The 11,386-nt window shown below is 38.5% G+C and overlaps 2 protein-coding genes across 2 annotated transcripts; one reads left to right on the forward strand and one right to left on the reverse strand.

Moving 5' to 3' along the window:
* Nucleotides 1–453: 453 nt before the first annotated feature.
* On the forward strand, nucleotides 454–8,980 carry LOC137272327 (26S proteasome non-ATPase regulatory subunit 5-like). The gene is made up of 8 exons (XM_067804695.1): nucleotides 454–654; nucleotides 1,688–1,832; nucleotides 2,359–2,491; nucleotides 4,085–4,188; nucleotides 4,730–4,982; nucleotides 5,582–5,770; nucleotides 7,270–7,379; nucleotides 8,524–8,980. The coding sequence occupies exons 1-8, from the start codon at nucleotides 476–478 to the stop codon at nucleotides 8,923–8,925; spliced, it is 1,515 nt and encodes a 504-aa protein (XP_067660796.1). The 5' UTR covers nucleotides 454–475; the 3' UTR covers nucleotides 8,926–8,980.
* A 552-nt stretch (nucleotides 8,981–9,532) lies between these two features.
* Nucleotides 9,533–11,318, reverse strand: LOC137273365 (rRNA-processing protein FCF1 homolog). Its single transcript, XM_067805978.1, has 2 exons — nucleotides 10,940–11,318; nucleotides 9,533–10,471 (listed from the first exon to the last, which is right to left on the reverse strand). Exons 1-2 carry the CDS (start codon nucleotides 11,253–11,255, stop codon nucleotides 10,185–10,187), a joined length of 603 nt encoding a protein of 200 aa, XP_067662079.1. The 5' UTR covers nucleotides 11,256–11,318; the 3' UTR covers nucleotides 9,533–10,184.
* Between the last annotated feature and the right edge of the window lie 68 nt (nucleotides 11,319–11,386).

An 11,386-nucleotide genomic window follows, 5' to 3' on the forward strand; every position in this document is an offset into this window, starting at 1 on the left:
ATCGTATCTCAGTTGCGTATATGAATGCTCATGATGTTGATCACTGGATTGTCAATCAATAACTCTTCAGGTCCAGACCCTATTATTTTGTGATGACAGCGAGTTGATCGTAGGCGAGTTTTGACTTGAGACACGGTGGTGTAAAAACGCTTGCATTGCAAGACATGCAGAGGACTTCTCCCAAAATGACTTTAATCTGTAACAACACTCTAAACTGGTAACACATTGGTTGGATCGACATTTATCAAATAGCAGTGGTAGGCTACCCATCTGTTCTGATATTGATAGAATCTGTCAGCTGTCATTTGCTTTCCTGTGTAAAAGAAGTAGATCTATTTTTCATTTTATTAATAATCACAGTGTTTTGTAGTCCGCATTAGTCGCTATTTTATTGGTAGAGTTCGGAATGTCATCCGATCATCTGTAGAGAAAAGACAGATCTTCCGTATTTTACGTATTTCCGGTATTTTCCAAGATGGCTGCGGCGGGAAGAGTTGTTGAGTTGTTGGATTCTTTGCCAAACTCTGACGACCCCAAAGAAGTGCTTGAATCTGTACAAACCATCGTGACAACTGTTCACCCGTCCATTTTGCGAGATGTTATCCCTAATGTGTCGTTTTCGAACATATTTGACTGCCTAAACCCCACTGATACGTAAGTGAACAGCTTCCGTTCAATCATGACTTAGGCTTTTTCGATGGAAATATCACTTATCATGCTTATGGCACGGGCATTCCATTTTGACAATAGTCACATCATCAACAAAAGAAAGAAAGGGAATATGTATTTTTCAAACTGGGGATTGGGCTCATTTACAATAAATGATTTATTGTTTCCCCTACGTAATATTGCTGGAATAGTGCTAAAATCAGCGTAAAAATAAATTCAATCACTCACATTGGCATGATGCATATGTGATCATTAGGCCATTTGTGCTGTTTCAGAGATATCAGACATTCTTTGCTTGAGAGTCATTAATATATTAATATCCTTAAAGTATGTAAAAGAAATAGTATTTACCATTTGGGGTGTTAGGGGTTTTTGACGATGTAAGACGAAAACGTAATTTTTATCTTAAATGTAAGTTTTGATTTTGCTAACCTTGAGTGATGATGAGATATATTCATCTGTTTCACACAGAAATATCGTGCAGATAACTGATCATGCTGAATTTCCCTTGCTATTGTTTTGTTAAACAGGCAGTTGATTTTGCATCTGAAGTGGTATTAACAATCTTGGGTAAATAATGTTGATTTTTAGTTGCTCACGACAGGAGTGGTTTGTGCACTCCGATCGTGCACATACTTCCCCAATATAGTGCTAGCAATGCAATCATCAAAATCACCAGAACGTCGAATTCATCTTGGGACTAACCCACAAAAAGAAAAGAGTGTCTGCTGCCCTTATTCAGTGGCAGGGGCAGTGGTGTAGCCAAGTGGTTAAAGTGTTAACTAGTCACACCAAAGATCCAGGTTGGATTCCTCACGTGGATACAATGTGTGAAGCCCATTTCTGGTGTCTCCTGCCTTGATATTGCTGGAGTATTGCTACAAGCAGAGTAGAACTAAACTCACTATTAAATGACACAGGTGCAACTTACTGTCACTTGAAAATGGTTTCCAAAATGGACAATACTATAGTTTAGGTCTGCATCAGTTTATTTATTAAGATCCTGCTTAATGTGCAGAGAACTCCTGAACCTTGGCTGTGATGTCTTAGACCGACTGATGTCATCTGTAAGCCCAGCATTGGTCCTGCACAACTTCAAAGTGGAATTCAACCAGTGCCTCATACACCCAGCACTGCCAGTAAAACTCCTGGCTCTAAAACAGGTGAGTGAATTGTATTAACTTTGTTTTGAGGATGTTGGCTTGTTTGATGTTAAGCTTGAGAACGTCTTTTTGAATTTTCTTGTCAGCTTCACATCAGGTTGTAGGTCTTTGTTGATTTGACTACCAATTTATTGACACTGAACTAACAGTAATTAAAACAGCAGACTATATCACGATCATGTTCAATACACCTCTCGTTTGAAAATGAAAGGCATTATCAAAATGTGCATGTTGTAGAGTTGTTTTCAACGTACTTCATTTACCACAAATTGAATTCCCACCACTTCTTACCAAGAGAGAAAATATGAATAGAACCTTTGAGTGAAGATCTCAAATTAAGGCTTGCTAAAAAGGTCAGTAAACGAAAGATTGGAAGAACTGCTAATGATTTTTTATATGAAAATTGTGTCATAGTTAACATAGATAATACATAAACTATTGTGATGAAATAATGTTTCACTTTACTTATAAATAAAATTTATGTTGTTATTTTTTGGCTGCATCTTAATAAAGTTCATGCTTCTAGTTGTCCAGAGCCTCCGTTGAGAATGTGTGCAGTTTGTTTGAAGTCCCAGAACTTGTGCTAAAAGTAGCAGACCATTTGGCTGATGACAGCCTGACAGTAGCCAAACCAGCTGGCATCATCCTCACCAACCTGGGTAAGGGCTGCCTTCTAGGGTTCTCACGAGTCCATATTTTCTACGCGGGCACCCCATCCCCAATTACCCTGACATCAAATTTGTAAGAAATGGCAATATATGCTGAAGCACAGAGACTGCAATTTCAAGATTTTCAATACCTTAACCATGTATTATATACAAACAGACGACTGCACAATTATGTCTAAATCTTCAAGACAATACAACTTTTTCATCATGAAAGAATGACATATTACATTATTTAATCCACTAGTCACATGATCATAATGTATCCGGGTACTATGACTCATTACCCACCTGTCCCAGTTATCTAGATTCCCCGTCCCAACCCTACTGCCATCCACTTCACAACTGGAAGATCGTAATCACTTGAAATTAGATCGTTAGTGAGTTAGCGACTTTAGATCTGGGACAGGTGGGGTAGCCTAATGTTCAAAGCGTCCGATTGTCACACTGAAGATCAAGGTTCAACATGTTCAATTCTCAACATGGGTACAATGTTTGAAGCCCATTTCTGGTATACCCTACTATGACATTGCTTGATTATTGCTAAAATGGTGTATAACAAAACTCACTCCCTCACTCAATCAGATGAATTATGCTGGAACTATAGTCACGCAGTCAGCATAATCAGTATTCACTCCTGCTTGGCTTTGATCCCAGAAAATAGTGAATGCAATGCCCCTGTGAGTGCTAGGGATTTTGTTGAATACGTGTTCCATGGACAGTATTGACTCTGATGTACCAAATGTTTCTGGGGTATTGATTTTATATATGTTCAAAACCCATGAAGGTGCCGAGGTAAAATAGGCCTTCAGCAACCCATGCTTGCCATGATCAATGCTCATATTGTTGATCACTGGATTGTCTGGTCCAGACTTGATTATTTACAGACCGCCGCCATATATCTGGGATATTGCTGAGTGCGGCGTAAAACTAAACTCACTATCACTCACTATGTATGTTCAAGGTTATGCCAAGGTCCAGTTTTCATACGACATATTTATGCCTTCTTTTTGCTCCAGTGTTCATGTTTTTTTCTGTATAACAGTTGATGCCAAAAAATCCAAACAGGAACAAGCTTTTGCACATATGTAGGACTGGTGCCTACATGAGTGAAGTAATATAAATCACATTTCCCTTTACAAATCCATTTTCAAGGCCACACCCCACTTGTTGAGAGGACTCCTGTCATGCTTAAAAGTTAAAGTTATTCCTTTTATCTTGGGTTCTAGTCCCTGATTTCATTTCTTGGTTTGTTAGTGCCATGGACTTCCCTTTGCTTTGCAGAAGATTGAAGGTATCAGTGACCAACATGACTGTAGACATGATTATGGGTTAGGCAGCTGACTTTGTGTGCTGGCGATTAGGTGCCTAACTCTTAGTGTGTGGGTTCGAATCCCGGATGGGACTCAACTCAAAAACGTAATAGAATTTGTACTATACCATGAAAGTGTAATCCCAAATACATGTATAACAATATTATTAGCATATGTTACATAACTTTAGACACTCTTCCCAAATCAAGCTGTACCTGAAATACTGTTCATGGAGCATTAACCCTGACTCACTAACTCACTTCTCTTTGTCCAGGCAAGATGCCTGATGGCCTTGCTGCTCTGTACAGTCCAGAAATGGAACAACGGCTTCAGAAAGCAATGGAAAAGAATGACACAGTCAAGTTCCGAGTCTACCAGGTCACTATTATTTGTGTATTGACTATTGAAAGTGCACTATGGAACACGCCACTCAAACAAGGCATTGAAACTAAATGAAAGTGTGGGAATGGGATAACTGCAGTCTAAGTAAGCGCAGTCTCAGTATTATTCGTTACACTTCCATACTGAGTTTAACAAACCCATGTAAGTCATGTCAGCTAACCTTTTGAACAGACCAGTCAGAACACAGCTTATCATTCCAGGATGTGACCTTGCCTTATAGTAACCATGTCATCAGTAACACCTAGGAGTATATACTGCAGGTGCAATATCTGAGTTTTATGCAGATTTTCATTTGTTGTGAGATCAATGTCAGCAAAGAGGGAAGTGAAAATCTTGTAAGTAACACCGAACCCTAAATTGTAACCATTCTGCCATCTTGCATTTGACTGTATGGTCATATGTCACTCAGAGGTTAGTTGATGCGAATCTTCTGTTTAAAAATGCCAAAGTTGTATTTCTTTTGCTGTTCAGTATATGTGAAATCAATGTGTCAAACTGTCATGTCTGTTTATTTCAGATCGTGGTGGACATCAGCCGGGCATCGCCCGTTGGTCTGCAGAGGTCAGCAGAGGCTGGCTACATCCAGAAACTGGTCAATGAAGTGTACAAGGATGACATCCTAGTCCAGCTCAACTGTCTGGAACTCATGTCCGACCTGGCACAGGAACAGCATGGGATTGTCTTCCTTGATGAGCAAGGCATTGTGGCTAAAATGGAAGATATGATGTCCAATGTGGAGTCCGATCCCATGGCTGGGTTCCTGCTGCCAGGTTTGTTAACTCTGAAATGTCATACAGTGTTTGGTTCTTACACAATTTTATAAGGTTTTTGTAAGCCCATGATGCTCTATGATCTTCATCTATCTTAAATATCTAAATTTTAGCATTTTTAGGTTTTGAATTAAATTCATATGGAATATTAACTTAGTGTTTTGAAAAACTCTAAAGTGTATTGACATGAATATCAAAACAGGCATAATGCTCTGAGGTTTTCCCTTCGTGTGATATAATTTATTATCTGTATCTTGTGTAATCAAGTATGTTCAAAATGTTGCAGTTATTAACAAACCCACTTGAATATAGTATTGCAAAACTATGTAAATACATTAAGTTATTCATGTAAGTTATAAATGTTTTGTAAATGTATAATTTATATATATATCAGCCCATGCTTTATGGCAACCAAAACATTCAATGTCATATGTCTCCTGGCTCTCACAGTCCTGGCTACAATTTGACTACAGATTCTTTATTCAAAAAAGACTTGTGCTATATGCCCTCATCATCATTTAGTTTTTTCCTTACCTCTAATCTCCCAGCTGACCACATGAAGACAGGTTGGGTTACAGTTTTAATGCTTCCTGTTTCAGGTTTAATGAAATTCTTTGGAGGTCTTGCCAGGTACCATCCAAAAGAAGTGTGTGGCAAGTTCAACAAGTTCACCAACCTCGTGTTCCACAGTGTTGATGGAGGGGACTCCACTCTGCAAGCAACGGCCATTGATACGATTGGCTTTATTGGTAGCACACCTGATGGAAAACTGGCACTGGAAAAACTAGGTATGCTTAGAGCTGACTTTGATGTCTAATTTTTTTTCAATGGCACTGACATGTCATGATGAAGAAGAGCAACGTTTATGGACTGACAGCTTCTTTATTGCAGTAGATCTGACGCTTCGGAATATATGCTAAAACTTTTATAAAGCAAGTGACATGAAATATTATGCACTAAGAGGAAGGATATTTGAGTTATAAAAGCTTGTTCCTTTTCAAGACTAAAGTAATTGTGCATCCACTTGCTACACCAAACCCCAACTAAAGGTCTTTAGTCAGTACAGAGTAAAGTATAATCCAAATGTAGCAGGGCGTGGAGTCATCATACAGATGACCTCCTAACTTTGTCAACTTGCTGGGTTAACCTCTTGGTCAGGTGGAGAAAGCGTCCAACGTCTGATCAGAAGGTCAGTGGTTCTAATCCCAGTACAGGACTCAAGAGTTTTATTTACCTGACATTGGTATCCTACATGGGTCTGAGTAGGTTCATATTTGAGTTGAGCAAAATCTCTCAGTACCCTGCTCTGCGTCACAAGACCTGTCTCCTATTGATGGGGAGTGTGTAGCAGGGCGTGGAGTCATACCATAGATGATATCCTAACCTTGTCAGCTTGCTGATGATATTAACATCTTTGATCACTGGGATAGAAAGGGGTCTGACTTCAGATCAGAAGGGTGGTAGTTGTAATCCCAGCACAGGACTCAGAAATGTTATGACCACAACATACATTTATGTACAGTTGTTCAAAACTGCCAGAATTGTTTTATAGCACTTTCAAATAAAGACTGGATCAGAGGTTCATTACAGTCTTGAGTCTTCAGCAGATATTGTAAACTCTTCCAAATTGGATTAAATATTTTGTGAGCTCATAATATTTGATTTATGTGCCTGGTAAGTTACAGTCATTAAATGCAATGTTTTCAATTCAAACATCTTTGAGTAAATGAGAACATTTTTTTAAATTTGCCTGCCAAGTGCATCTTGTTTAAGTAATTACAGAATCCTTAAGAAGCACAGTTTGCTTCGAACAAATACATTTTGATATTTTCAAAAACTGTATTTACAAATAAAGTATGAAAAATATATCGCTTTAACACAGTAAAGTTTGCTTTCAACTTTGCTAAAAAATCTTCAAATACAAGTTGAAGAAGTTTTGTCTTGATGATAGCGTTTGAAATTTTATGCTTGTCCAAAATTCTGAGACCGCTTAGTTGTCCTCAGTACTAGTAAATATCTAATGATAACCCATTGACTTGTGGTGTTTGACCGCAATAATTCTAAATCAGTTTTCAGTGCTCCAATTTTTATTAGAAATTAGAACTGAATAAAACTAAAAGAAAATGTACACAGTAGACATTTCATCTTGTTCATACAGAACTAGCTACAAACTCAAAGGACATGTGGAAGATATCCACAAGTTCTCTGAACTTGTCTTTAAAATACATGGGGAAAGAATTTCAAAGGCTGGATGTCTGAATTAAAGCAAATGGATGTTTGTGCACAGGTAGCCAGATGACAGGGTACATGAAGCGAGTTGGCAAACTCATACAGAACTCCCTTTCTGAGACGAGGACACGATGTCTTCAGGCTGTTGCCTCACTCCTTCAGCTCAAGGTAATATGAACCTCATTATTAAATGATTATAACAGGGTTTTAAATGACGCACAGGGTTTTATACAACACACAAATGTGCATGCAGTATGCTCAAATGTAAAGAATGGAAGCAGAAAAAACAAAAAACATGACTGGGTGCACAATATTATTCACTGTACCCAAAACACATCTATGACTTGGAAAAGTGTTTTAATGGTTACATGCTTCATTTCGTATTTCATTCCACATGATGAATGATTCCATCCAGGTTCTAAAGAAATTATCAAAACACACAGTTGTCTATACTGGCTCGCATGGACCCTTAAGGCTAATAGTTGGGAGTTCCCAGAACACCAGTGTCAGAGTCAGATAAAACCCTGTTATTATGTACTACTCAAAAGTGTTAACAAACAATCTGTAATACTCAACAAAAGATAAGGAACACCTAATTACTATATGTACCTGTAGTTGTGCCACGACAGATCAAATGTAGTAAGGTGGGGTAGCTCAGTGGTTAAAGTGTTCGTTTGCTAAGTCAACGACTTGGGTTCGATTCCCCACATTGGACAATGTGTGAAGCTTATTTCAGGTGTCACAGATGGATATTTCTGAAATATTGCGAAACTAAAACTAAAACTCACTGGTGTTTTCATTCAAGTGTGACCTTTGATGTTTCTGCAACATTGAACCATTTGGTTCTTTTTGTAAACTATGACCCATCAAACGTTTAGACTCACTTAAAACACAATATGTTATGGATATGTGTATGGTTACATTCACGAAGAATATCTCACTACCTTGATGGAATCAACTGCTACCTTATGCAGACGAACTCCACAAAGATTAAGCATCAAATTGCTGAAAAGCATGTGCAAATATCATACATATGAACAGCTGTATGTTTGTGATGTTTTAAGAATTTGCCAATTTTCACAGAGTTTCATCTTTCATTGAACTTTTGACAATTAAATGTTATGCGCTTGGTTTTCAATACATCAGTTTATATGGAAACAGTACCTTGAAACATTATGGAATATTTTGCAAAATCTGGTTAAGAACAGTTGTCTGAAGTAAATGGCTGTATGCACACTAATGAGTCTACACTTTTGATGGGAAGTATATATGCTGAAGGTGAGCTGCAGTGTGTCAGCATTTTCTACTTCAGGTAGAGGACCAGACAGCAGAGTTCCTGGCTCTGACAGAGACCTGGTTCAGTCAGCTGTTCCCCAAGCCCTTCGATGTGCTGTGGGACATTGTTAAGCAACCCTTCTCTGACCTGAGATGCAGTACATACGGCATCTTCCAGGCTCTAGCTCAACAGCCGTGGGGGCAAAAATTGATGAACGAGGCACCAGGCTTCTGTGAGTTTGTTCTAGACAGGACAACAGAAAACTGCAAGGAGGGGAAGGAGAGCAAGTATGAGGTCATCTGCACACTGGCTGAGTCTCCCACTGTCATTGATTCATTTGGTCGGCCATTCTACGTGAGAGTTATGGAGTACTACAAACAAGGTGCATTCTACGTCCAGGCACAGTCTGAAGTTGCCCTCGAAGATGGGGGATCATGAAGATGTTGTAATGGTGAATTTGAAAAGTATAATAAACTTTATTTTTCATGTAAAATTGTCCTGTTTTATATATGTTGTAGTGGATAATAATTCTGAATTAAATAGTCCATCTGCATTGAATTATGAGGAGTGTCAACCCTTACTTGTGCCAGGATCTGCTAATTCTAGGATGAGATTTTATCATTGCGCTATTTGATCCTTTCTTAGCCAGCAAAAAAAAACACACACTCACACGCACACACTCACTTCTACAAATAGCAAAATATTGTTGGCAAGCATCACTACAGGTTTTTCTTAATATGAACTGGACATGTGCTATAACTCACATGCTGGTGAGAATGGCATAAAACCAACTTCACCAACTTGAGTACATTTCTCTGAGTGTAAAACACTAAAGTTTGTTAGTTGTTTGATGCTAAACAGCGATTCATGCTACATGAGAGTAAGTGATCAAATCTCAATCTGACATACCCATGTTCAGTGTTCAGTTGTGCCACAATCTGAGAAGGATCACGTGAAATCAAGTGAGTCGTAACAGGCATTGATCCTTGGAGTAGTTCTGTCCATTACCTTCACTGGGTAATGAAGTAATTGAAAACAACACAGATTTAACACATTTGTTTAAGGCATTTAATAGTCGAAGAAGTATTCACCATGGACAATGGTAAAGATTCAACAACAGGAGCAGTGTTAGTAATATTACCACATTTTGGTAGAGAGCTATGAATTTCAACACTTATTTTTCTAATTTCACATTCAGCTTACAGTGTCCTGTATCATCCAATCAAAATACAATGGGGATAAATAGAACTCAGAAGAACAAGTGTATTTGTTTGGGACCACAAATTCAGAAGAAATCAAGATAACCCACACAATTTTCTAATGCGAGCATGTAAATGTTTTGTACAAGATCGAATTCAAACCCAACAACCCAGTGATTGAAATTATGAGCAAACATCCCTTACATGCTTCGGCAGCTAGGGACAATTTCTAATCTGAAATCCCAATGGCATAAAATGTTTGTCAGTATCATATGGTATTACTTCTGATGTTTGGTTAATCATGTTTACAGATCATATGAGTTAGTGAGTATGGTTTTACACCAGAAAAAGGCTTCACAAATTGTATCCATGAGGGTATTGAAACCCGGGTCTTCAGTGTGACAAGCAGACACTTTAACAATAAGACTACCCTACCGCCCTAATAGTTTTTCAATCACTTGGCCTGTAGGTTTCATTCACATTGCAGGTACGATTAGATTACAGTTTTGGTGCACCATAGGCATCCGGCATTCTCTCAATGGTGTACTGATGTTGGGATAAGAACATGATCGGAACTCCTGGTATTTTCCGTATCCTTCTCTTCAGGGCCTGATCACATGTAGCTACAATGTAACACTTGTGCTGCGTCACACGCTGCACCAGACAGTCATCAGCATATGTTCCTTTGTGCAAACAAGGCAAGCGCTGAAAGCGAGGGTCCTTTGCTATTCTCAGAGCAACTCGGTATTTACGGCCAAGTTTTTCAAATTCTGCCATCACACAGTCTGTAACAGAAAATGAACGAGTGGTTACGTATTCAGCAGTATTCCATTTTCATCTGTAAACATGATACAGTTAACAAGGACATGGCACGCTTATGACAGTGTGCATGTTTTACCTTGGGCTAATGATGTTGTTTGACATCACATCAGCTGGAAAGAGGTCCACTCGTACCCAGGGTGGAAATATTACACCGAGGAAGCACTCACCCTAGAAAAAAATTACTATATAAAAAGACTGGGGTATGGGCGGAACTCTTTCCCATCTGCCAACCTCACAGCATGTTTAAGCATGGTGAAACTAATAAATGTCAAGTATTTGCATGTACAAGGTTTATGTTGAGATAAACTGCAACTTCATGTCATCTATGATAGCAAACACACTTTGATGTATCTTCTTTCCAAAGAAAACAAAATGATAAGGATTCACATATAAGAAATGTTCGAACTGAAAACAATTCAAATTACAGTTACCTGTTATGTAGGGAATGCATTTGGCATATAGACAGTTCATCATTGATGGGATAATGTCCAGTTTATTTTGGATAGAAAAGTTGATGAAGTTAGTGTCAACGAGAATGTGATACGGTGGTCCCAGTTGTGTATTGTATTGGAAAAACATAGCTGATGACGTCTGTGGAATTTCTCTTATGGACATATTTTGAGACGGTCCCTTAGGCTTTGGTTTCTTTTTCTTCTTCTGTCTGTCACTTTTCTTGATTCTTCCATCTTTTAGACTGATCATACGCTTCATAACTGCATACTTCTTGTTTGATTTCGCTTTCCCCATGGTGAATTCGACTATGGACAAACATACGCCACCATGTGCAATGAAATAAAGGGAAGTAACCAAGTCAAATGCGTGAACCAAAAGAAGAATTTAGAGGAAACGAAATATGAGGTACCATTCTTGTTAAAAGC

Source organism: Haliotis asinina, chromosome 2, assembly GCF_037392515.1.
Source record: "Haliotis asinina isolate JCU_RB_2024 chromosome 2, JCU_Hal_asi_v2, whole genome shotgun sequence".
Lineage (NCBI taxonomy): Eukaryota > Metazoa > Mollusca > Gastropoda > Lepetellida > Haliotidae > Haliotis > Haliotis asinina.